This window comes from Protopterus annectens, chromosome 2.part2 (assembly GCF_019279795.1).
Source record: "Protopterus annectens isolate FY-2018-M chromosome 2.part2, PAN1.0, whole genome shotgun sequence".
NCBI lineage: Eukaryota > Metazoa > Chordata > Ceratodontiformes > Protopteridae > Protopterus > Protopterus annectens.
Genome location: NC_056730.1, coordinates 953,215,997 through 953,240,952, shown reverse-complemented (window position 1 = coordinate 953,240,952; position 24,956 = coordinate 953,215,997). Strand labels below are relative to the sequence as shown.

The following is a 24,956-nucleotide window of genomic DNA, read 5'->3' as shown; positions in this document are numbered from 1 at the left end:
ACCCTGGTCTTGACCAAAAACCATTATGTATCTGTCGTCTTGGCCTTGCAAACCCTCCCACCCAGGGAAGAGGAAAGGTTGGTCCTTACCAAGATGCCTTGAACATCTTTAGTCGAGACCAATCTAATTCCTAGGAACATTATCCTCTGAGGTATTGTAAGAAGGCTGCATGCAACAAGAAACATGTCGACTCAGCTCAGGTGTTTCACACCATTGACATATATATGGATGAAGAAGCAGATTTCTCTTCCCATCTTGGTGACCCCAAATTTGGAGAAATTGTAGATTAAAGGCAGGATAGCCATCAGAAACCCCATTTCTGTCATGAGCAAGTCTTCAGGAGTTCTCGGTCTCCCACATCTGCCTTCTGGATGATTTTCCAGGGTCAACATGATGGTGTGACTGGTTCTCATAGCCATGTAGAAAAATATAGATGTTATCACCCATCTGGAAGAGGCCAAATTATATTCCCTGGCTTCTCAAAGGCTAGACTTGTTGGTCATATACCCCTCAAACTGACTTTGTTGATATGGCTACTCTAAAGAGTGCTCCATGTGTATAGAGCCCAGCTGTTTACCCAACTAACATAAAGTCTAATGTATTGAAAAAATTATAGCGAAGTGTATTTACAAGTATGGCACTTCCTTATTGTGGTTTATGAACTACTAGTCGCAAATGCTAGTTACTAGTCAACACCCTTTCACCCACCACTACACCTCTATCACCACATAGCCTAATACCCAAACATCAGTCACAGACAGCATGCATATTACACTAGCATTGCCCTCACTATTCCTCACAACACTAACCTACATCACAATCATACATACAGAAATACCACTAGACAACACTACATTCCACACAGCACATATTTCCACATTTAATAACATCACAATACTATATATACACACAAGGCCTACTTACCAAGATATAACACTAGAAAAACTACACCTAAATCCAGCATAGAAATAACTCACACAATCAAACACATTCTGTCTATCTTAGAAGCTTTTTCTCTCAGGAGATGTACACCCAAACCCAGGCCCACTCAAAGCCACACTCACATCTAAGCAAACATCTGATCTGTTAATTCTTAATATCAACACAAGGAGTATATCTAACAAACTACCTGACCTGCATGCATTTATAACCCACAACACTCCTGACATACTGACCATAACAGAAACATGGCTAAAACTCAGCACCCAAAATAAAGAGAGCCTCCCTCCGGGCTACAATATCTTAAGACTAGATAGACTGGGTAGAAAAGGAGGTGGAGTCGCAATTCTCTTTAAAACCACACTAAACCTCAAACCTCTTCAAACCCCTGTACCTAAATTTAATAATGCCAAAACCCTTGCATCTCTGCTGTTACATCCCTCCAGGAAATAACTCTCCTATAATTGAGGAAATCTTACAGTGGATTAAAGATAATCTCCCATATGAAACAATCCTACTAGGCGACCTAAATACCAACTGGTTGGCCTGCAATTCCAACAGCCTCACTAACAACATAAATCTCTACAGGTTCTCTCAACTTACTCAAGAACCCACTAGAGTAGACAAAAAATCCCCAAAACAATCCATCCTTGATTGGACACTGGTCAATAACCCCAAGCAAAACTACCAGACATGCTGTCTGTCAGACAGTCTTAGCGACCACCTCCCCACCTTCCTACTACTCAAACGAACAAACATACCCAAGCCCATAACTTGTAGACAAATCCGAGATGACCGCAACTAAACCCCCAGGATCTAAACTGTATTCTAAAACAATGCAACTGAGAACCACTACTATCCCTTGGATTAGACCAGACAGTTGACTGCTTTAATAGTACATTCACTAATGTCCTTAATAGAGTTGCCCCCATTAGGAAAATTAGAGTGAAGACTAAATATGCACCTTGGCTAAGTAGGGACACAAGAACCCTACTAAAGTCCAGTGATAAGGCCTGGAAAATCTGAAAGAGGGATAACACCACCCTAGCCAAACAAAACTACCAACAGCTTAGGAATCGGGCCAAAAAACAAACTAAACTCGATAAACAGAACTACTTGGTGTCCAAATGAAACATTCAGAAAACCCCCAAATGTTTTGGCAAGCTATCAACTCCCTACTTAAACCAGGCAAAATTACCACTCCAGCTCCACCAATAACAATATGGACATAGCCTCTCGATTTAACCATTTCACAGAATCTATACTGGTATTAACCAGCCAATTGTCCAAAAACAGCCTTGCACATATTCCAGTCAAATGCCTAGAAAACACCCCCCCACTCTCTCACCCGTTCCCACCTCCAAAATTAGAAAACTACTTCAGAAATTAAAACCTACCACCCTTGCAGCTGATAATCCACCTGACAACTTCCTAAAACTAGCTGCAGAATCCTTATCTTACCCTGTTTCCATCCTCATAAACCGCTCCACAAAAGAATCCTACATCGCTCAACTGTGGAAGGATTTTACATTATTCCTCTTCATAAAGGTAGTAATTCCTATGTTTTCTCTAATTACCATCCTATAGCTATTCTGTCTTCCCTTTCCAAGCTGCTAAAGAAATGTATTCACTCTCAGTTCATGCAATTCCTGAACACACACACACTCCTTTCCGCCACACAACACGGGTTCTGGCCACACCATACCACAACTACTGCTCTTCTCTCATTTACTAATCTAGTTAACCAACACAGAAACGACTATAACTATACATCAGCTATATTCTCCAAAGCATTTGTTATGGTCTCACACTCCCTACTACTAGATTCACTAGCGTCCCTAACCTTTGCCCCCTCTACTATCGCCTAATTCAAGAACTATCTAGCTGACAGACAGCAATCTGTCCAATGGCAAGGGGCATTATCTCCTCTACTTTCAGCTTCCATAAGCATACCACAAGGCTCAATACTGGGCCCACTTCTCTTTTCTATCTTTACTAACAGTCTACATACTTCCACAAAGCATACCACACTCGTACAGTATGCAGATGATTTGACCTTAGTCTTCTCAGCCCCATCTCTGTCCACTCTCCAACAACAGACCCAGGAATCTTTTAGCTCTGTGGAAAGTTGGATCACTAACATCCAACTCATCCTTAACCCCAATAAAACTAAATTGCTTTTATTTACCCCCAACAAATCAATATCTACTCCTCTTTCCTTTTATATCACTTCCAAAAATGGCACTATCATCTCTCCTTCTGCCCATACCAAACTCCTCAATGTTGAGATTGACAAAAACCTTCTCTTTGATGTCCATATCTCTCAAACCATCAAAAAGCTTCACAAAAAATGGGTTCACTGTAAAGACACAAAAACTTCCTTTCAGATCAAGCACGGATCACCCTAGCCTTACTCGCCTATTATCTGCACTAATGTATGCAGCACCAGTCCTTATCCATATCAGGAAACTTGACCTTGACAAACTTGAGTCATGCTATAATAATAATGCCAAATTTGCTAGCAATGCCACCTTCAGATCCCATCACTGTCTAGCTCTAAGGGACCTAAACTGGCTAGAATTTCCACAACTACTAAATTACCACCAACTGGTCATCACCTATAAGATTCTGAAATACCCTGACAAAACCCCATCACTAAGTCAACTACTCACCTATTATGCAACAAATCGCACACTCTGCTCTAGTGACAAATCACTCCTATGCATCCCTAGGGCAAACAATACTGCTGGCAAAGCACTATTCTCATCCACCATTGCTAGAAACTGGAATAGCTTCCCCCCTTCACTGACCTGCATCCCCACTACCTCACACTTCAAAAAGTCTCTTAAATCACATCTCACAAAAACCTGGCTATGCCCATGCATAACATAAAAATCACTGTTTTTCTAATTTTCTCATCTTCCTGCCCTGGAGGGCTTACTACTTGCTACTGTACAATTTTACTGTTTTTTACTTCCAACAGTTAAATGTCTTGTATATAGCAATTCTTTTTAATATGATGTATGTAACCTTTCTCAGTGCTGAAATGTATCTTGTCTCTGTGTGTGTGTGTGTGTGTGTGTGTGTGTGTGTGTGTGTGTATATATATATATATATATATATATATATATATATATATATATATATATATTCTCTTGTATATAGCAATTCTTTTTAATATGATGTTATGTAACCTTTCTCAGTGCTGAAATGTATCTTGTCTCTCTGTATGTATGTATATATGTATATATATATATATATATATATGTATATATATATATATATATATTTTTTATTATTTTTTTTTTTACTGCTGAGGTGTACCCTGTGTGTTTTACATTTCTGTCTTAGCTAGATTTTTTTTGTTCAATGTGTTTTAGTCTGTTTTACTACTATGTATTAAATTTTAGTATTTCTGTTAATAAATGTGGAGCTTTTCTCCCCGGGCCTCTGCTGTAAATGGACCTAGTCCAGTCGGACTGTCCAGGTAAACAAATGGAAAATAAATAAATAAATGCAGTGCATCCAGAGAGAACTTTTACAGTAATCATAATAGTCCCTTAAAGGGTGATAGGCAAACACTTAAAACATGTTTCAGTCCCAGATATCATCTCTTTAGCCTGTTGCAGACATGAACATCTGGATAGTTTGCAACATGGTTGGCTGTCCTTGTTCCCCTACTTTTCTCACTCTTCACCAGTGATATATTCATAGCCACCAAGCATGCTTCTCTGATACAGTATGCTGATGACTCCACCCTCATCTCCTCAACCCCAGCTATACCCGAACTTCACAAGATCACACAGGAAGCCTTTTCATCTGTAGAAAGCTGGCTATCTAATGCCCAGTTATTACTCAACCCGAGCAAGACTAAACTCCTTATCTTCCGACCCACTAAATCTAACCCAGTTATCCCCCACTTTATTATTCTAGCCAAAGACAATACTGTCATCTCCCCAACAGAACACACCAAACTGCTTGGTGTTGAGATTGATAGCAATCTCAGATTTGACACTCACATTTCTCTTACCATAAAAAAGCTTTGCAAAAAGCTAGGTCCGTTGTACAGAAACAAACAATTCTTCACCAAGACACCCAGAATTTCTGCTGCCAATTCCCACCTAATTTCCACTTTACTGTATGCCTCTCCTATATTTACCTACCTTAAACAAATAGACCTAAACAAGCTCAAGGCTTGCTACAATAAAATCGCTAAGTTTGCCACTGGTGCATCTTATTGCAGCCACCACTGTATTTCACTTAGAGAACTTGACTGGCTTGAACTCCCTCACCTTCTCCACCTGAATCAACTCTCACTCACCCACAAGTTGGTAAACTATCTTCTTAAAGTCCCATCCCTTCAAAACCTTCTCCAGACCTACTGCTCCACTAGACCACTACGCTGTAGTAGCAGAAATCTACTTCTAGTGACCAAACTCAAGAACTCTGCAGGAAAAGCCCTATTCTCCTGCGTCATATCCAGATTATGGAACAACCCCCCCATAACCACGCCACCTTCTTCCAGTCACTTTAAGACTGCACTAAAAATTCACTTAAAAAGTCTCTGGTTATGCCCTTGCACCAATCCCAACTAGAAACCTTCCTTTTTACCTTTCCTCCTCTCCCCTTCCCTAGCCACCCTGCCTCACACCATCTGATCATTGCATTCCTTCCTCTGCAGGCTCTGGCTCACCCTTGACCCTCCCCTTCCCTCCTCACTCAATCTCTCAGACCTGTTATAACATGCTTAACTACCTCACTTCATCTAGACTCCAAATACATATCCAACTGACTTACACCTAGCTTCCTCTCACTACCACGTGTACTACTCACTCAGTCTCCTCTCTTACTCCTGTGTCTTCCCCTTCCTTCCCATTATCCCTTCTAGCTTGTTCTACCTTCATGTGGAGCATCTGCTTTATATCTGTTTGAGTTTAGTGCAATATTTGTATATAAGATTTAGGTATGAGTTTAGAACAGTATCCGTTTGACCTTAGTACTATCTTGTATATACATCCTACCTTTATTCCTAGCTTCTAGCTAGGTATTGGTATGTCTGTTCATTACTATGTTTCATACTGTATGTGTATCTAATGTTTGCTGCAGTATGTTTTACTTGTTATTCTGTGTATATTCAATTGTTCTTCTTGTACTCTGCTGCTCATTTATTGTTCTGTGGAGCTTTTCTCCCCAGGCATCCACTGAAAAAGGACCTGTGTCCAGTTGGAATTTCCTGGTAAACAAATGTAAGCAAATAAACAAACAAACAAACAAACAGCCAATGGCTCAGTGCTAGGCATTGGTTTAACAGCACAGTATTAAGCCTAGTTCTGTTTACTGACTTTGATAATGACATCAAGACCAACTTTATGAATGCTGTCTTTGACAAGACTCTGTCCCTTCTGTAAAGTTGAACTTGAAAAGCAGTAAAAAGTAAGACTTACAGCTGTTATGGTAAACCTCAAAGCTCCTCAGCACTTATTTTCATGGATGCAGTCGAACACATTCAGTTTGGCTCACAGCAGAGCAAACTTAAAGCAAGAAAGCTTCTGAGAGGCTGACATGATCTTGGTGGTTGGATGTCCACCCATAATACACTATTAAGTAAGCAAAGTGATCAGGGCAACAGTGGTCTCCCCACAGCAGTCTGCTTCTTGAGACGTGCCTGACTATCCCACTCTGGTGGCAGTTGGGGGAGTTGCATGTCCATCCACTTGGCATGAATGTTTATTGCAAGAGGCATTTTTATCCAGAGTCTGCATGGTTCCATTCCTTGCCCCTTGACCCCAATCTGTACACCTTTTAAACTTACCACTCAGAAGTATGCTGTGACAAAGAGAGCATATTCAGACAGAAAAGAAGTTGCTTTTACTCAAGATTCTTTATAATGCCAGAGAAAACAAGGGAACTTGGGCCTGTTATCAAGCTTTGCAGCCTAAATCAGCACATTTCCAAACATTTGTTTCAAATAGTTATGGTGGAGTCGATCCTTCCTTGCCTATCTGAAGGTGGCTGTACTCCTGTTGAACCTCCGATACACATATCTAAATATCAGAATTGCTCAGGGGTTCAGAAGGTTTCTTTGCTTCTGGGTAAAGCCAGTCATCACCTGTTCCATATGACGACATTTAGGCAAACCACAAAATCAGAGTGCTCACTGGGCATGTGGCAGCCATTGCAGCCAAGCAGAAGCTACAGGCCACCAGGTTTTTCCATCTAGCACACCCCTAACAGTTGATACTGTGATCAGGGACTTGGGAATGTAGGTAGACAGTGACTTATCCTTTAACCATCATGTGTCTACTTTAGTAAGGAAATCATTCTGCAGTGGGCAACTTATAATCAACAGTATGGCAGCTAGGTCCAAGGATGTCATTGGACTAACATGGGTAGAGTACAGTGCCCCTTATGTACCTGACCAAGCACATACAATAACTTAACCATCCACAGAGGTTTGTGACAAAAGTGTAGGCAACAACTTACTACATGGACCACCTCAAAGCCTTATCCTTGTACTCTCTCTCCTACAGACTGCTGAAAGGCAGTCTTTGTCTGGCCTACAAAGCATCCCCTGATCTAGCTCTTATGGACCTGCTGCTCATACATAAAACAAATAGCATCAGAAGCACCTGATCAAGGAAACTAAATCTCACCTGTAACATAAATAAACATGTTGGATTGACAGGTGTACACCTTAGAAACTACCCCTTCTCTGGTACAGGCTTGCTATCCTTGTGAAGCAGAGTTCCTCCCCATACTTATCCAAGCACAGCTTGGCTCAGTGGATGGCAAATCATAAATTTACCTTTGTTCTGCCATCTACACCTCTTTTAGAAAGAAGCATGTAAATATTTAACCTCTCGTGCCCTAGTTATACCCACTATAAAATGAGTGGTGTCATAACCTGTCCAGTACATTCGGGAAGCATGGCTAAGCTTAGAAAAGCCCTGTAGGGTCATTAGCCTAGTAATCACCTATAAACTTGGACAGCTGTTTCCTAGTTATCCCAACAAAGGACAGTGCTGTACAAACTAGAAAGCCATTTTTAAAATTATTCCAATCCCTGGAAATCATAGTGAACACTGAATCCATAGTTGATGCCTATGCAGATACTTCCATTCACTAGACACACCTGTTTTCCAAGCCTTTTTACCTGTGGAGAGGATATTTCCCCTCATGAACGTGATCAGTCACATCATCCACAGGTGGGCTGTTTCTCTTCCAAGCTCTGGGTGTTATGGCAGCCATGATTTACATGAATGTCAGTAATGGCTATTATGTGAGGGTGTACAGTAAACCTTGAAAATTCAGTGGGATCACCTGTTAGATCCCATGACCTTCCCAGTCAAATTGTCCAAGACATTTAAGGAATATCCCAGGGACTAAATGAGTCCAATCTGTCTCTAGGCAGACACTTTCCAGCTTCCACTCAAACAGTGGCTGCCACCAAGGGCACTTCTGCCATTGGATGGGGTGCAAAAAGCCCAAGTTGTGTGATAACACAGAGAGACCAATGTGCACATAAATGTGTTGGAAATAAGGAATGTCCTTCTCATGCAGGTATTTCAGGACTTGCTTTCTCTCAGTACTGTTGCCGTATGCACCGACAATGGATCTGGTATGCTGTGTCAACAAACATGGAGGAGCCCACGCATTTCATCTTTATTAAGTGGCCATGAGATTTTGGGAGTGAACTGCATGCACAAATCCCCTTCTGATAGCTTGCCATATTCTAGGGAAAGGCACATCTTTAGCAGATTGTAACATTCGGTATCTGCTGATGCCCCATGAGTCTGAAATTGCAAATTGTTCTGTCACTGGATTAAACCTTGCTGCCATCTGGTTACATCCCCAGCAAATACAAATTGTAGCAACTTTTTTCCTTATTCATTTCTTTGGTCGGGTGTCCTCGAGATGGACCCATCCAGAAGTGTCTACCAGGACTACATTATGCTTCTCCCTTTGTATGCCTTGGTAACCAACTTTCTTCAGAAGATCAAACGATGAAAAGCCAATGTTATTCTCTTAGCCTCATTTTAGCCTCAACAAATACGATTTATCCAACTGTGGCCAAACATTCTGGTGTAGGCTGACTGGCTGAGGCTCATCAGAACCCTTCTCACTTCTCCTGGGCATTCATACCAGATGGTTGATTGCATAATTTCTGCATTTCTTATGATGACCAGTGACTGTTCTTATCCAGACTGGCCAGAGAGACAATGCCAGAAAAACGTACTAAATCATATTGATTCATTTTAGGCCATATTTGTGAATTTTGAAGCTATTTACCACCTCCATCCACACCATTTATCTTTGATTACCTATTACAGATATTTAACTTTGGTTTATGTTATTTTGCCGTTAAAGTTCATTTCACAGCATCACCCCTTTCCACTTAAAGAAAGGTAATTGGGAACATATTTTCTGGGAATGCAGTGAGTTAGCAGACTTTAAGGATTCCCTGCGGGATGCACTGTCAAAGATGCTGGGTGGGCAGATTGGTGTGATGAGGAAGATGATTTTTCTGAGCTATGACACAATCAGAATTGCCTAGACATGGTAAGGCTTGCTGTGTCTGATTATGATGGCTGCCAAAAAAGCAATTCCTAGAAAATTAAAATCAAAGTATAAACAAAGTATACTAGAAGTAGCGACTATAGTAACAGAGATAAAACTGGAATTGAGATTGGGAGTGTGTCAGTATGGTTTGTGATGTAAAATGCTTGCAACTAGGATTGTGTCGGTGTGGTTTGTTTTCATTTATATAAGTGTATGATTCCCAATGTCAAGTGATGGTTTAATAAAGATGTTTCTTGTTTGAAAAAAGGGGGCAGGAATTTAATAACATACGTAATGTTCCTTAGGTTATATGATGTATTGCAGTGCATGTAAAGTATAACATTTGTAAACGTGATCTTGTTAATACAGTTTACTTTTATTGTCTTTGACTTTTGTAAAAGTATGCAAGAGTTTCCTGAAGGACACTTTGCTTTCATGTCCTCTGCTCAAGGATCTTCCCAACAGCCTTGGTGGATTTGAAGTACATGTTGTGGGAAATGTGCATTCTGGTGTCTATTGAGTAATTCCACCAGAAGAATTTCAGAGCTGTAAACTGTATGCAGCAACACTACTTTGTTTTTTTGTTGTCCCCCCCCCCATAAAGATGATGTCTATAAGAATAGATTCTTTCTTTCATGCCAAGGTAGCTACTGCAACCTGTCTAAACAAATCTTTTAATTTAGTTGTCTTTTATCCAGTTGATTTCAGTTGAAGTGAATATTTATTGAATTGAATAGATGTGTTTACTGTATTGAATAGATGTGTGAAGACCGCTTGGGTTCTACCTTGGTAGATCCAAATTTAGCGTAAGTGTTCCACTTTTTACTTCCTTTCCCAAAGTTAAGTGGTCTTTAGGGTTTCCAAGCTGACTTTGTCTGTGACACAACTGTTTGTATTTGATCACTGGGAAAGTCCGACTGAGCATTTTCAGCAGAGGTCCAGGGAGAACAGCCCCAGCAGATACATTTAGAATAGTCATAACATTTGTTTTAGAAAGAAATGTTACATAGATGCTTTAAGATGTTTAGATAAAAAAGGATAATTGTTCTGTAGTGACACTAAACAAAGATAAAATGGGAATTGATTATGTGATGGCATTATACATATTATTCAGTTGCAAGTGTAAAACATTTAGAATACAAACATTTCATGTGCAGTATATGTGACAAGCAGACATTAGATATAGCTTATAAGACATAAGTAAGGAGGGTTATTATGTGGATGCTAGGAATAAATAAAACTGAGGTAAGGAGTATGAAACGTTAATCAGCAGGTAGATAGTTAAAGCTAGAAGGAGAGAGGCATTGTATTGCTGATGGGTCAAGGATACTGATGCTAAGAATACTATGGTGCTTACTGGCTTAGAACCTGATTATAAGATAGCGGAGGAGGGTATTGGAAGGAGATAAAGTAGGAAGGTCAAAAAGAAACTAACATGCAAAGTGGGATTAAGGTAGGAAGGAAATTGAGGAGTTGTATAACGTTTTTGTTGTGTAGAAGGAGATAACGGTCATAAAGAGAGGATGTATGAGCTATGTTGTTGTTTTTTTGTTTTTTTTTTTAATCGGAAAACAGTAATCCTTTGTCTTCTCAATCTACAGATTTCTCAGCCAGAGTTTTCTGCTATTCAGATGTTCAGGAATGCATCATTTGGTATTATTTCTGCAGCAACTACAGGGCTATCACTAAATAGTTTTGCAAGACACTGCAAGCTAGATCTAATCTCCAGGTCTAGGTCTTCCTTAGGGGCCACAACAGTTTTGGGTACGTTTCCATTAGGATCCACCTTGGAGACTAAACTTGGAACACTGACCTGGTGATGTAGCTAGAACTGTCAGTACCAGATATAAAAGTTATGTCGTTAACTGCAAACGGTAGATTTATTTTATATTTATTTTATTTTACATTTGTTGACCAGGCTAGTCTAGCTGGATACATGTCCTTTTTCAGTAGGGGCCCGGGGAGAAAAGCTCCCAAATTTAACAGTAGTATCACTAAACAGTTATCTAAAATAAACTACATTAATATAATAATACACGGATAAATAGCATTTTAAATATCCAGGCTGATAGTTAGGTAGGGATTTTATAAGATGATCAAATGATATAGATGCATGTGGAGGATAGAAAAGTAATAGGTAAGCTTGAGAGGCAGAAGAGAGATTAGGTACAGATAGACCTATTGGGATTAGTCAGGGTTGGAACATGGGCATAACCACTGAGACTTAAGAAATTTTCTGAGATTAGTTTTGAATAGATTGAGTGAGGTCATGAGCCTAAGGTTGTTGGGAAGGCCTTATACGTCAGGCACAGGTCACCTCTGAGCAGGCAGTATGCCACTGAGTAGAGCTGGAGTTTCTTTAACCGGGCAGCATATGGCATTTGTTTGAGCCCTTTGATCCTCTTGGTGAGGTACTTTTGGGGTCTTTCCAGTTGCTGCAGGTGTTTGGTAAGTTACATCCCAAAAGGGGCATTGTACTCGATTATGGGCCTGATGAGGGATGAGTAAAGAGGCACGATGACCTCCCCTAATCTAGATGTGAATCCCTTCATGATTAGGTGGGCTATATAAAATGTTTTTCTAACCACTTTGGCCACGTGGTTGTCAAATGAGAGATTGCTATCAACTTGGGTCCCCAGGTCCCTAATTACTTCTTCTGTACTTAATGGATTACCACCTATGTGGTAATTTGTGGGCACTTTGTTTTGCCAAAGGGATGACTATACACTTTTTGGCGTTTAGCTTGAGGCCATGGCTCTGGCACCAGTTGTCTGTTTCTGTGAGGCTCTTTTGGAGGATGCTTGTGTCGGCTGGAGAGTCGATTATGCCGCCCAGTTTGCAGTCATCTGCGAACTTGGTCAGCCACAGTCCTTCTGTGTTGGCCTGTACCTCCGAGAAATATATACCAAACAAGAGAGGTCCCAGGACTGAGCCTTGTGGGACGCCACTTGTAACTGGTTTGGAGTCTGACATGGCTCCAGCAATTCTAACCATGTGGGTTCTGTCCTTGAGCCAGTTTGCAACCCATCTAGTGACATAGGGGTTTATATTTAAGCTGGTGAGCTTATCTATAATGCCCGAGTGGGGTATTGTATCGAAGGCTTTTTCGAGGTCCAGATAGGCTGTGTGGACCACCTTCCCTTTGTCAATGGCCTTGGTGACTGTTTCAAAGAAGTCAACCAGGTTTAAGAGGCAGGATCTGCCCTTAACAAAGCCAAACTGGGTAGGATCCAGTGTCTATAGGTCCCCAATATCTTTATTTATGAGGTCCATGATGATCCTTTCCATAGCTTTGCAGACCAAGCTAGTCAGGCTTATGGGGCGATAGTTTCCAGGGTCCGTTGAGGCACCACCTTTGTGGAGAGGGACCACTGTTGCTGTACGCCACTCTTTGGGTACATATCCTGTAGTAAGGCTGAGATTGAACAGTAGTTTTATGTTTGGGTTTAGCTCTTCTTGGAGTTCATGTAGGATGCAGCCTGGGACACCGTCTGGTCCCATTGATGCTGTGTTTTTTGCTTTGGAGAGGGCGGCTCCCACCTGAGCATCTGAGATGTCAGGGGGGCAGCACTCTGCTGGGATAGATATTTGCCCTTTTGGTGGGGAGGGGGGAGAGAAGTTTGCACTGAACCTGTCAGCTAGGATGTTGGCAATGTCTGTGGGATCAGTGTATTTTTTGTCATTTTGGACTAATTCTGAGCATATCTTGGAATTCCCACCCAGGTTCCTAACATAACTAAAGAAAGCCTTGTGATTATCCTTAGTGTCCTGTGCAATTTTTCTCTCGAAGCTGGCCTTTGACGATTTTATGAGTGCCCTTAGTTTTTTGCTAATACTGATCAGAGATCCCTTCCCTTTTAGGGATTTTGCTCTATCATGTAGTAGCTTCCTCCTTCTATTGTATAGTTTGTTTATGGCTGGGGTCCACCAGACAGGTCGTCTGCCTTTGGAGGATTGGGTCTTGGTTTTATTTGGGATTGCATGATCCATGCATTCCTGAAGGTGTTCATAGAATGCATTCATAAAGGATTCTGCGGTCTGGGCCATATTTTCCACAGGCCCGGGGGCTTTGAAGGATTCCACTTCGGTTTTGAGGAGTGTGAAATTTGCTTTAGAGAAGTTTTTCACTGTCGTTTTCTGGGCAGGGGGTGGGGTCGGGATGTGAATATCCAGTGAGATCAGTTTATGGTCTGATCTTACCAGTGAGGGATACACTTCTGGTCTGGAGCATAGAGTCCCCATGTTGGTGAGGATCAGGTCCAGTATGTTTTCCCCTCTTGTGGGAGTGGTAACAAGTTGTTCCATAGCATTTGAGTTTATGAATTCTAGGAACCTTTGGGCAAGGGTGTTGGAGCTAGAGTAATGCTCCCAATCTATGTTTGGGTAGTTGAAGTCGCCCAATATAATGGTGTTCGGAGAGACCTTCATATTTTCCAGTGTTCTCAGGAAGGCCAAGTGGGGTTTCTGGGTTTGGGAGGGTGGTCTGTAGCAGGCTATAAACTGGAAGGCAGTTTTACCCACTGTTAGTTGCACATGGATAGTCCCTGATGCTTCGTGCTTTCCACCAACCTGGAGGTGTGGGTATCTTTGATGAATATCGATACTCTCCCTCCTTTTGTGGTTCGGTCCAAGTTTTGGGGCCGAAAAGCATGGTATGAGGTATAACCTGGTAGTGCTGGGGTGCTCTCGGGAGTCCTGAACCAGGTTTATCGATGTTCTCCATGCTAAGGAGAGTTTCGAGTGCGTGCATCTTAAGGTTTAGACTTCTAGCATTGAGTAGCATTACTCTTAGTTTCTTATCCCTTGTGATACCTATGGAGGTGGGTTTGTCTTTTGAGCCTTGCCTAAAAAAGGCACTATGGGGGTAGCAAGAGCCTTTGCCAATATCCGAAAGCTCAGGGGTGACAGGTGCAAGCCTATGAGTTATGGCTCCCAGTTTGCAGTCATCTGCGAACTTTGTTAGCCAGAGACCTTCTGTGTTGGCCTGCACTTCAGAGAAGTAGTTGTCGAACAGGAGAGGACCCAGGACCGAACCCTGTGGTACTACCCTCGTCACTAGTCTAAAGTTGGACTTGGAGTCTGATACTTTTCCTGTTGGCCACCCATCTTGTGACATTTTGATTTATGCCCAGCTTAGTGAGTTTATCTATAATTCCTGAGTGGGGGATGGTATCATCAGAAGCCTTGGCAAGGTCAAGATAGGCTGTGTGCACTACCTTGCCCTCGTCTACGGCTCTAGTGACTGCTTCAAAGAAGTCAATCAGGTTTAGTAGACATGATCTACCTTTTACAAACCCAAACTGAGTGGGGTCCAGAGGCTACCTATGTCTTTGTTTATAAGCTCCAAGATGATGCGTTCCATGGCCTTGCCGACCATGCTCGTCAGGCTAATGGGGGCGGTAGTTTCCAGGGTCCATGGTGGCACCCCCTTTGTGGAGTGGGATAACCATCGCTGTGCATCATTCAGTAGGCACCGTAGCCTGAGATGAGGCTATGATTGAACATGGTACTTAGGTGGGGTGCCAGTTCGTTCTGTAGTTCGTGCAGTATGCAGCCTGGGATGTTGTCTGGTCCCATGGATGCTGTGTTCTTGGCTTTGGAGAGTCCGGTCTTTACTTGTTCGTCCGTGATTACAGGGGCTTTGCATTCTTCCAGTATTAAGGTAGGCCCTTTGGAGGGTGAGAGGGGGATAAAGTTAGCACTGACCCTATCTGCCAGGATGTTGGCAATATAGGTTGGTTCTGTATATTTAGCGCCATTGTGCTGTAGCTCACAGTAGATCTGAGTGTTGCCATTGAGATTCTTGACATAGCTGTAGAATGCTTTGTGGTTGTCTGTGGAATCAGTGGCAATTTTATTTTCATAACTGGCTTTGGAGGATTTTATGAGGGATCTCAGCTTCTTGCTGAGGCTGACCAGGGAGTTCCTCCAGTCTTGGGAATTTACTCTTTTTTTTTCCAACAGCTTCTTCCTTCTGTTGTAGAGTTTATTTATGGCAGGAGAAGGTATGATCCATGCACTCGTGTATGTGCTTATACAGTGCATTTGTGTAAGATTCAGCAGTCGTACCTCTATTTTCTGTGAAGTTTGCTACTTCTGTCTTAAGAAGCATGAAGTTGGCTTTGGAGTAGTTTTTGACGGTGGTTTCTTTAATTGGGGGTGGGATATGGATGTCTAGGGTGATTAGCTTGTGGTCAGATCTGACCAGCAAGGAGTTGACCTCTGGTGTGGAACACCAGTTACCCATATTGGTAATGACCAGTTCCAGGATATTTCTACCTCTGGTGGGGGTGTGGACAAGCTGATCCAAGGTGTTGGAATTTATGAATTCCAGAAAACGATGAGCGAATGAGTTGGTACATGAGTAGTTTTCCCAGTTGATGGTGGGGTAGTTGAAATCGCCCATAATTAAGGTATTGAGTTGTACCTTAATATTTTCCAGTGTCTTTAGAAATGAAGAGTGGGAATCCTGGGGCATGGTGGGGATCAGTAACAAGCTACAACCTGGATTGCAGTCTTGCTCAGTGTTAGTTGCACTTGGATAATTTCGGATGCATTATGTTGAGCAACTAGCGTGGAGGTGTAGATATTCTGACTGAATATGGACACACCTCTGCCTTTAATGTTTCGGTCCAGGTTAGGTGGCCAAAAGGTGTGGTATGAATTATACCCTGGTAATGCAGGGGTGCTCTCTGGAGCCTTGAACCAGGTCTCTGTCACTGCACAGATGTCTCCATTGAGTGCCTCGAGTGAGTGCATTTTGAGGTTTAGACTTCTAGCATAGAGTAGCATTACCCTCAGAGTTTGCTTGCTTGTACTTGTTACGGTGGTGAATTTAGCAATTGAACCTTGCCTAAAAAAGGCACGATAGGGGGGTGGCAAGAGTCTTAGCCAATATCTGGAATCCCAGGGTCGACTGGAGCAGATGTTACTGTAGGTCGAGGGTGTTGCCTTACATTCTCTGGTTGTGTGGCAAAATCTTTACCATGCATGTCCCCATCTGCCTTATTGCTCACAAAATGGGCAGCTGTATTTTTACAGCTTGAATTTTACATTTATAGGTTCATAGATACAGACAAGGCTATTGATCTGCCTAGCTGTGCATTCCCATAGTTGCTTGCCCCTCATATTTTACAGTGTTGAATTTCCAAAGACTGACTGAACAAGTGTCTGTTAAGATAATTACAAATTTCTTCTATCCATGAAGGCCATTGGTGCTAAATCAAGGGTGAATTCACGGTTAACCTTCCATTGTCCATGTTACATTTGAATAGAGTAAGTAAAGTACCCTGCTTTAAGTTGAGGGGAAGAAGATTTCATAGAAGTGGTATCCTCTGTGATACAAAACTGTTCCTCCAACATGTTCCTTTCATCCTGAAAATGAGACTGAGGTCTCTTAAGTGGGTGTTTCTGAAACCACTGGACTTCAAATATGCAATAGGTCTGACAGGTCAGGATCCGTAGAGGTTCTATACCCAAGGCGGACTTCACCTGTCAGACTTGAGATGGTCTGCATAGTTTTTTAAGATTTAGGCTTTTGACTTTTTTGGTGAGGAAACGGTCATTCCAGCTGTGAAAGGTGTTTGGATAAGTACACACACAGTGAGGCATTGTTCTCAGTAGTCAGCCTAATGTGTGCAAAGTACAGAGGAGCTTTTATGTCTCTAGATCTTGAGGCTGTACTCTAGATGTGAGCCATGAAATGAAAAAGGACTTCCTCACAATAGTGGATACTTGGTTATCAAAGGACAATTCATTATCAACATAAGTACCCATATTTCTAATTATGGGGTCAGTTTTCAGAGGAGGGTGTGTTGTCAATGTGATAGTTACAAAGGGAATCATGCTTGCTGAAAGATACAGTTATACATTTCTTGGCATTTAGTTTTAGTTGGATGTTTTGGCAAAAACTATTTGTGACAGATTCTCCTTCTAGGATCCTGATGTCCTAAGGGGAGTTAATGATAATACCAAGTTTGCAGTCATCTCCAAACTCTCAGCCAATATCCTTTTATATTAGCTTTGACCTCCAAGAAGTAAATGCCAAAGAGAAGTGACGCATGGACTGAACTCTGGGGTACTCCACTAGTGACCTTTCATTTGAATGAGGTAGTGCTACCCACCCGTACTACCTGCATTCTGTTAGTGAGCCAGAGTAGTGTTGAACACCTTTGCAAGATTCAGATAGGCAGTATACACTGATTTGCTCTCATCCATTGCCTCCATGACCTTTTCAAAGAAGTCAACCAGTTTAAGTAGGCAGGATCTGCCCTTAGCGAATCCAGACTGGGTTGGGTCAGGAGTCTATAGGTCATCTATATAACTGTTTTAGTTGCATAATGATTTTATTTATTTTTACACTTGTTTACCAGGAAAGTGCGGCGGCCCAGGGAGAAAAGCTCCAGTATTACAATACAAAAGTTACAGAAGTTGACAAGTACATGAGAAATGTTTTAAAATCTTCACAAAATACATTTACATAGTTCACTTGATGAAAATATTTACTTAATATCAACATTTGACTGAGATAGGGTCAAGTGTTACGACAGATGTGAACAAGTATGAGAGTAAGTTCAATTAAAGAGAGATGAGGTAAGGTCTAACCAGGGCTGTTGCAAGAGCAAACCCAGGTGTCTGTCAAGTGAGATTTAAGGAGTTTTTTAAATTATAGGTTAGAAGAGTTTGAGGTTGTAGAGGTTGATAATGTATTCTATATTTTAGGAATGAAATTTGAAAAGAGTGATTCCCCAGCAGAGTTCTTAGCTTTGGTGCTGGCTAGAAGGAATTTTACTGGAGTGTACCATTCTAGAAGCACTGTATGGTTGTAAAAGATTTTGTAGAGCAGAGGTTTTATCTGGATGATGCAGTATTTTGTGGGCAAAGGTTAACTGGTTACAGTGATGCATGTGGGGGAGTTTAACCCTTCTAGCTGTTTGAGAGAAGTACAATGATGTGTCCTATATGAGGCATCAGTGGCAAACTTGGCAATTTTTATTGTAACAAGATTCCAGTTTGTTTAGATCAGTTTCACGGAGGTTGGTTAGAACTGGGGAGGCATATAGGAGGGTTGACAGGAGGTGTGTGCGAGCGATGGTGGCTTGTGTAGTTCTTGTCAGAAATTTTGTTTCTGTATAGAAGACCTATTTTTTGTGGACCTTTTTTAATGGTCTGAGCTATGTGAATATCGAATTTCAAGCTATTGTCAATCAGTTTAGTGTGAACTGTTGCGTGATAATAGTTTTATTTTTGGATAGGATATTGAAAGAGGTGGAAGACGAGGGGGGTCTTGATGGATGGAAGAGAAGAAGCTTAGTTTTGTTGGGGTTTAGAATGAGTTGAAAGTTGGTAAGCCATGATTCCGCAGAAAGAAAGGATTCTTAGATTAAGGAGTGGAGCTCTTGTGGGGAGGAAGCTGTGCATATTAGACATGAGTCGTCTGCATATTCCACCACTGTGGCTTGAAGTGCAGAGGTATGGAGATGATTGGTGAAAAAAGAGAAAAGTAGAGGTCGAAGGATAGAGCCTTGTGGAACCCCTATAGTGACAGGGACTGGAGGGAAAGGTGGAATTGCCATTTGACAGTCTGCTGTCTTGATAGGTAGCTTTGGAACTGCTGTTGTCCTGATAGGTAGCTTTGGAACCAGGTGATAGAGGAGCTACTAAGGTTAAGGGTAGAGAGATCACTGATGGGTTTGTGATTTACTATATCAAATGCTTTTGAAATGTCCAAAGATATGGCAGATACAAATTGTCCGTCATTTCTGTAGTTTGACATGTCCAAAAATATGGCAGCTACAAATTGCCCATCATTTTTTATAGTGGTTTACAGTGTTAGTAAAAGATATTAGTGCTGTGGTGGTGCTATGAGAGGAACGAAAGCCGTGTTTGAGAGTTTGATAGTAGATTGTGTGTGTGAAAGTATTCCATGAATTGGGTATGTACGACTCTCTAGGATTTGAGGTAAGGGTGACAGGATGGCGACTGAGCGATAATTAGTAAGTTTGGTGGAGTTGCCTCCCTCGTCTAAAGGTAGGATCTGGGAAATTTTCCAAATAACAGGTACCTGGCTCTCTGATATTGATCTGTTTATGAGTATTGCTGTTGGGTATGCTGTTGCTTCTGCTGCATTTTGCAGAAATTCAGCTGGGAGACTATCTGCAGCTAGGGTGTTTTTTTTAAGTACTTTTGTCATGTTATCAACAGATACTGGATGTAGTAAGAAGTGGTTGGTTCTATCATGAGGGTTGGTGGTGTGCAGGGGTGTGGAAAGAGTAGAGTTACTGCTGCGTTGGGGTATGGAGGGTATAGAATTGCTGTTGTGGGGTGGTGTGGATGGGGCAGAGTTGTTAGAGATGCTCAGAGTTTGTGAGGGATTGGATAGTTTATGTAAAGTATTTATTAAATTGGGTTGCAATGTTATCAGAGTTGTTGTTTGTTGATGGAGAGGGGGGTAGCGGATTTGCCTGGTAGAAGTATTCTATAAACTGCAGAACAGAACTTTTGAGGGTTATTTTGGTGTTTTTTCTAGATACTGTGATAGTAGATGAATTTGTCTAATTTTATTTGTTCTTTAGCTTTGTTTCACAGTTGCAATAAAGTTTGCTTTGTGGTATGGGTTTTATTTTTATGAAACTGTTCCCAAGCTTTATCCCTAGCTTTCGGTATGGATCTGCATTCTTTTTAGCTAAAGCGCATAGTTTGCTTTAACTGATGGTTCTAGGGGGTGCATGGCAATTTAGTATATCTAAGAAGGTGGTGTTGAAGTTAACAGCATCTTCTAGGGGTAACCATGATGGAGGCTCCCAGTTGCAGCTTTTTAGACTGGAGGCAAACCTATTTGGATTGTAGTTTTCTTATTTCTGAGAAAGTGGTAGGTGGTTTGCTTGGTTGGGTGCGTGTGGGTTATTAGAAGAAGGGTTGGCTGGTGGTCACTCAGGCCATCAGGGAGACAGTCTGCTTGAAATGTTAGGGAGGGTTTCAGCACTGCACTGAGCTTATAGTAAAAAACATTACATACTCAGACCCTGAGGCCAAAGCCAATCCTTTCCATTGCCTTCCAGATAAACTTGAACAGGCTCATGAGTGTGTAATTACCCAGGTCCAGTGTAGCCCTACCTTTGTCCAAATGAATGACCATTGCTTCCCTGCAGTTAGCTGATGTAAAGCTCGTTTTGAGGTGAATGATGATTAGCCTGTTTAGGGGTTCACACGGTTCATGTTTCAGGCTAGCAGTGGGTATACTGGGATGTTATCCAGCCCCATAGTTGTAGTGTTCATGGCCTTAGAAATTGCCTTGAGAGTTTGTTCTTTGGAAATTTGAGGAAGGAGTAAATGTGGGTATTTGATCTGAGAGTATTGGAGGAGAGAGGGGAGTGAAGATGGAGCTGAATTTGTCTGCTAGCAGATTGGCTTTGCCCCCTGGGTCTGAGTATGTGATGTCTTTTACTATTAGCTCAGTGCTGTGCTTAGTCCTCTTTAACAAAAACAATCTGATTATCTTTCAGTTGTGTGGCTGTTTTTACATTATTTCTGGCTTTGGTTGATTTGATCAATATTAAGAGTATCTTGTTTCTTTGCTTAATTTAGCAAGAGTGCATTTGGCTTCCTGAGGGTTAATATATTTATTTTTTTGTACAGTGATTTTTTTTCATTTGTTATTCAGCTTGTTTGTGGTGTTCCACCATAGAGGTTTATTTTTGAATTTGACATTGTATTTATTTCTGCAGATGAAGGCACTAAAGGTGGCAGTGTACCAATATTCTTAAAAATCTATGCAACTAATTTACCTGTGCATAGAACTTGGCAGTAAAGGATTCTGCATAAGCATTCAGAGCATTGAGGTGGAAAGAGCTTTTAAATTTAGTTAGGTCATCACTCAGTTTTAGTAGATTAGCCTTCATATAGACTCTAAATACTGAGGTATTGGGGGATGTTTCTGGCTTCAGTCTTAAGGTGAATGTGACTGAATTGTGGTCCAATTTGACTATGGAGGAGGTTACATTAGGTGCAGAATAGAGTTGTAACATATTGTTAAGGGCCAAGTCCAGAATTTTACCTCCTCTGGTTGGGTTATGGAATAAGTAGTCCTGGGAGTTTGTATTTATAAGTTCCAGAAATCTGTCAGCATACGTTTGATGGCTTAAGTTTCCCACTTGATGAGATAGTTGAAGTCTTCCAGGAAAATGAAGTTTGGAACAATCCATAAGGACTCTATACTTAGTAGAAAGCAGGTATCGGTCAAGGGGATTATAGATGGGCTCCTCTAGTTAGCTGTGATGCGACAAGAGATTTATTAAGCTGGATGTGGACGAGTTTCATGTTTTTATCTTGTCTAATGTCTGCAGCTGTTTTAAAAAATGTATCTATATGGTACACTGCCACCTTTATTGTCTTTATCTAATGTGGTGGGTCTGAACCTGTGGTAGGCATTGAAGCCCTGTACTGATGGAGTGCTGTCATTTGTCTAGAACCAGGTCATTGTGACGTGATAATGGATATATTAATGTCTTGGACAGTAAGGAGTGTGTGTAGGGAGTGGTGTTTTTTGTTTACGCTCCTAGCATTGAGCAGCCAGATAATTTATTTATGTTGGGCACTTTGGAAGACTGACATTGTCTAAAAAGCCACTGTAGAGGTGGGCAAGTGTTTAGCCAATATATGAACTCCTTGGTTATAGGTGTAAGCCATCCCTGGCAAAGCAGTTAGAACTATATACCATCTCCTTCTAGGCTGATATATATTGTAGTAACAAAAATATCAGCCAAGATCCAAGTGAAGGCCCACTTTATTGTATTAAATGACAAAACAAATTAGCACTTTCTCAACCACTGTTAAAATATGATGCATCATTGGTTGAGAAAATGGTAATTTGTTTTGATATTTAATACAGTAAAGTGTGTCTTTATGTAGTTCCTGGCTGATATTTTTCATTGTTGTGATTTATTGTTATCCACCTGGATTTGTGCAACACTCCTTTTGTGCTTTATTATGTTTGGATAATATATATATCGTACCCCTTTAGAATGTCACCGAAAACAGCCAGTTGTTGAAATCAATCTGTCGTTCACATTGCAGATCCATTCTTAGTAATGGTAGAATCTTGCTCAAGACTAGTTTCATACCTTATTCATTCACATATTCTGAGACCTCTGTCATGTATCTCTTCATATAGTTGAGAGAGGTACTTTTCAAATTATTTATACCCACCACATGCAGTATGACTGTGTGGTAGACAGGTCTGTTTCAAAAGATCGAACAGACATATCATCGAAACCCATATGGTCAAGACCATGTGATCAACAATTCAGTCCTTGGAACCATTTTGGCTGAGATCGCATTACACTAGGGATCAGGAAGTTTACAATTTTCCCCATTGTAGTTGGTGTATATAATTAGTGGGGGGGTGCAGGGAGGCTTGCCCCCCTGCAAAAGCATTGTTTTTGTTTTATTAGAGTATTTGGGTTTAAATTTTTTTCTGATGGCCTCAATTGTCGATCATACGGTTTCAACTATCCGGTCGATCTTTTGACATAGACCCATAGTAGATGTACTTGTGCAAAAATTTTGTGTGTATGCGTGGTTGTGGCTCTCTCCTTTCAGAGCCTGCCAAGTGGTTTATTGGTGTGTTGCACTAGGATATTGGAATGTGCGGGCGTTTGCCTTATGGGTTCTTGAATTGAGGCAGTGTGAGTCTTGGATGTATGCTTCATGGTGGGTGCTGTTTCTGTTTTCTGAGGTTGCTGAGCATACTTGTTTCTTAAGGTATGTTCATGAGGCCTTTGTTGTTTAGGTAGGTTATATTTGGGAGCCTCAGCATGTGTTGGTCTGTGTTCGGTCTAAGCCATCTGTGTGTGATGGTTTAGTGTGGTCCTGACAAATCTGCATGTTACTTGCATGGCTTTGTGTGAGATCTTTGCCTCCAACAACTACATCTTTCACGTACTGCACCAGTTTGCTTAAGCAGTAACTGGTTGTCAGTTAACATGAGACAAATGCTACATTGTCTCAGGATATCCATTTCAACCTAGATGGCTATAGAAATGGTTGGAAATTGTAAGTCTGTGGTTCCATGTGCATGTGGTTTAAAAGGGAGGTAGTGCATTTGAGGTTTGGAGTTGATTAGTGCAAGTGCTGTCTCTGTGATAGTTGAGATGCTTGAAACTAGGAACCAAGTTGGAGATGGTTTCCAGACCTGGAGTTTGTCAGTGAGCCTCCTTGGCTCCTTTTGTTATCAGAAGCGAAAGAGAAGCATTAATCTCAAGCTGCTTCCTGAGAACTAATATTGCTGCTTCCTGAGAACTAATATTAACCTAGATATTGCTGAGTTCAGTGCACTTGGTAGTCTTCTCTTAGGATATATCCTGGATAAAACCTGCATCAGATGGACGCAACAAAAATTAAAAAAATTAAGTATCCAAATCTTAAATGAAGAAGTCCAATCCAAAACCCAGTGCAGTCCCACACCAGCAGTAGTCTTACCGCACTTGCAGCTGAATATGAATGCAGCTAATACCTTAAATAAGAAAGCATCTCACACTATTTAGCTAGATTTAATTCCTTAACTAGTAAATAGAAAGGATTTTTTCTAAATGACCCTATCCAAAAATTTTTTTTAAACTCCAAGAAAGAAACTTTAAGGTAAAACAAAATTTGTTTTAAACTGCAATATAATAAAAACAAAAATCAAAACATAATAATGGAAGTATTAAAACATTAAATAAGGAAATCCAATGCAAAATCCAATGCAGTCACACACAGGCGGTAGTCTCACAACACTTGCAAACAACTTGCAGTATCTCTATTCATTCAGAGTGCACACATACTATCGGCAGCATTTTCTTTGTCCATATGGGAAACTTTCATATGGCTCCATGCAGTTCTGTCTGTGTTATTTGATTGTTGAGATATTTAAAAATGTATAAAAATTATGACAATGTAAGTAATATATGAACAATTAGTATCTATTTAGCATCACCAGGGAGCAGGCAAATATCAGAGCAGTTGTATTGCCCATAATGTAGCCTTTAAGGTGAAATCTTTCAATAACTTGTATGCAGCATGGTTTTAGAATTATTAATTCAAATATGAACAGGATATGTGAGATGCCTAAAGGTGCACATAGGATGTAACTATAGAAACACCTGGAGGCATAACTAGGTTGTAATGCATTCCCATTTGTAAGAACCATATTTGATATTTCACAAGGGCCGGGTGTCCCTTAGGAATGAACCACATTTCTGCTCAGGCACTGCATCATTTTTGCTCTTAAGCCAGTTACTTAATCTTTCTTTTTTTTTGTAATTGCAAAAGCTGTGGTAGATTAAGGCCTTCATACCCTGGATATGTACAGTCCAATCATGTTTTTCCTAAAGCAGGATCATGAAGATAGGACGCTAGTACAGCTGTTAATCATCTCATTTGCAGGGAGGGAGGAAGGGAGAGCCTGGAAATTGTCAAGC

The 24,956-nt window shown here is 41.0% G+C and overlaps 1 protein-coding gene across 1 annotated transcript in view; it reads left to right on the top strand.

The window, feature by feature from the left end:
• SLC25A46 (solute carrier family 25 member 46) overlaps positions 1–18,326 on the top strand; it is a 130,015-nt gene extending 111,689 nt beyond the window's left edge. The window contains exon 6 of the mRNA XM_044064476.1: positions 18,170–18,326. Coding sequence (XP_043920411.1) covers positions 18,170–18,326 — 157 coding nt within the window. The remainder of the gene's footprint in view (positions 1–18,169) is intronic.
• The last annotated feature ends 6,630 nt before the right edge of the window (positions 18,327–24,956 follow it).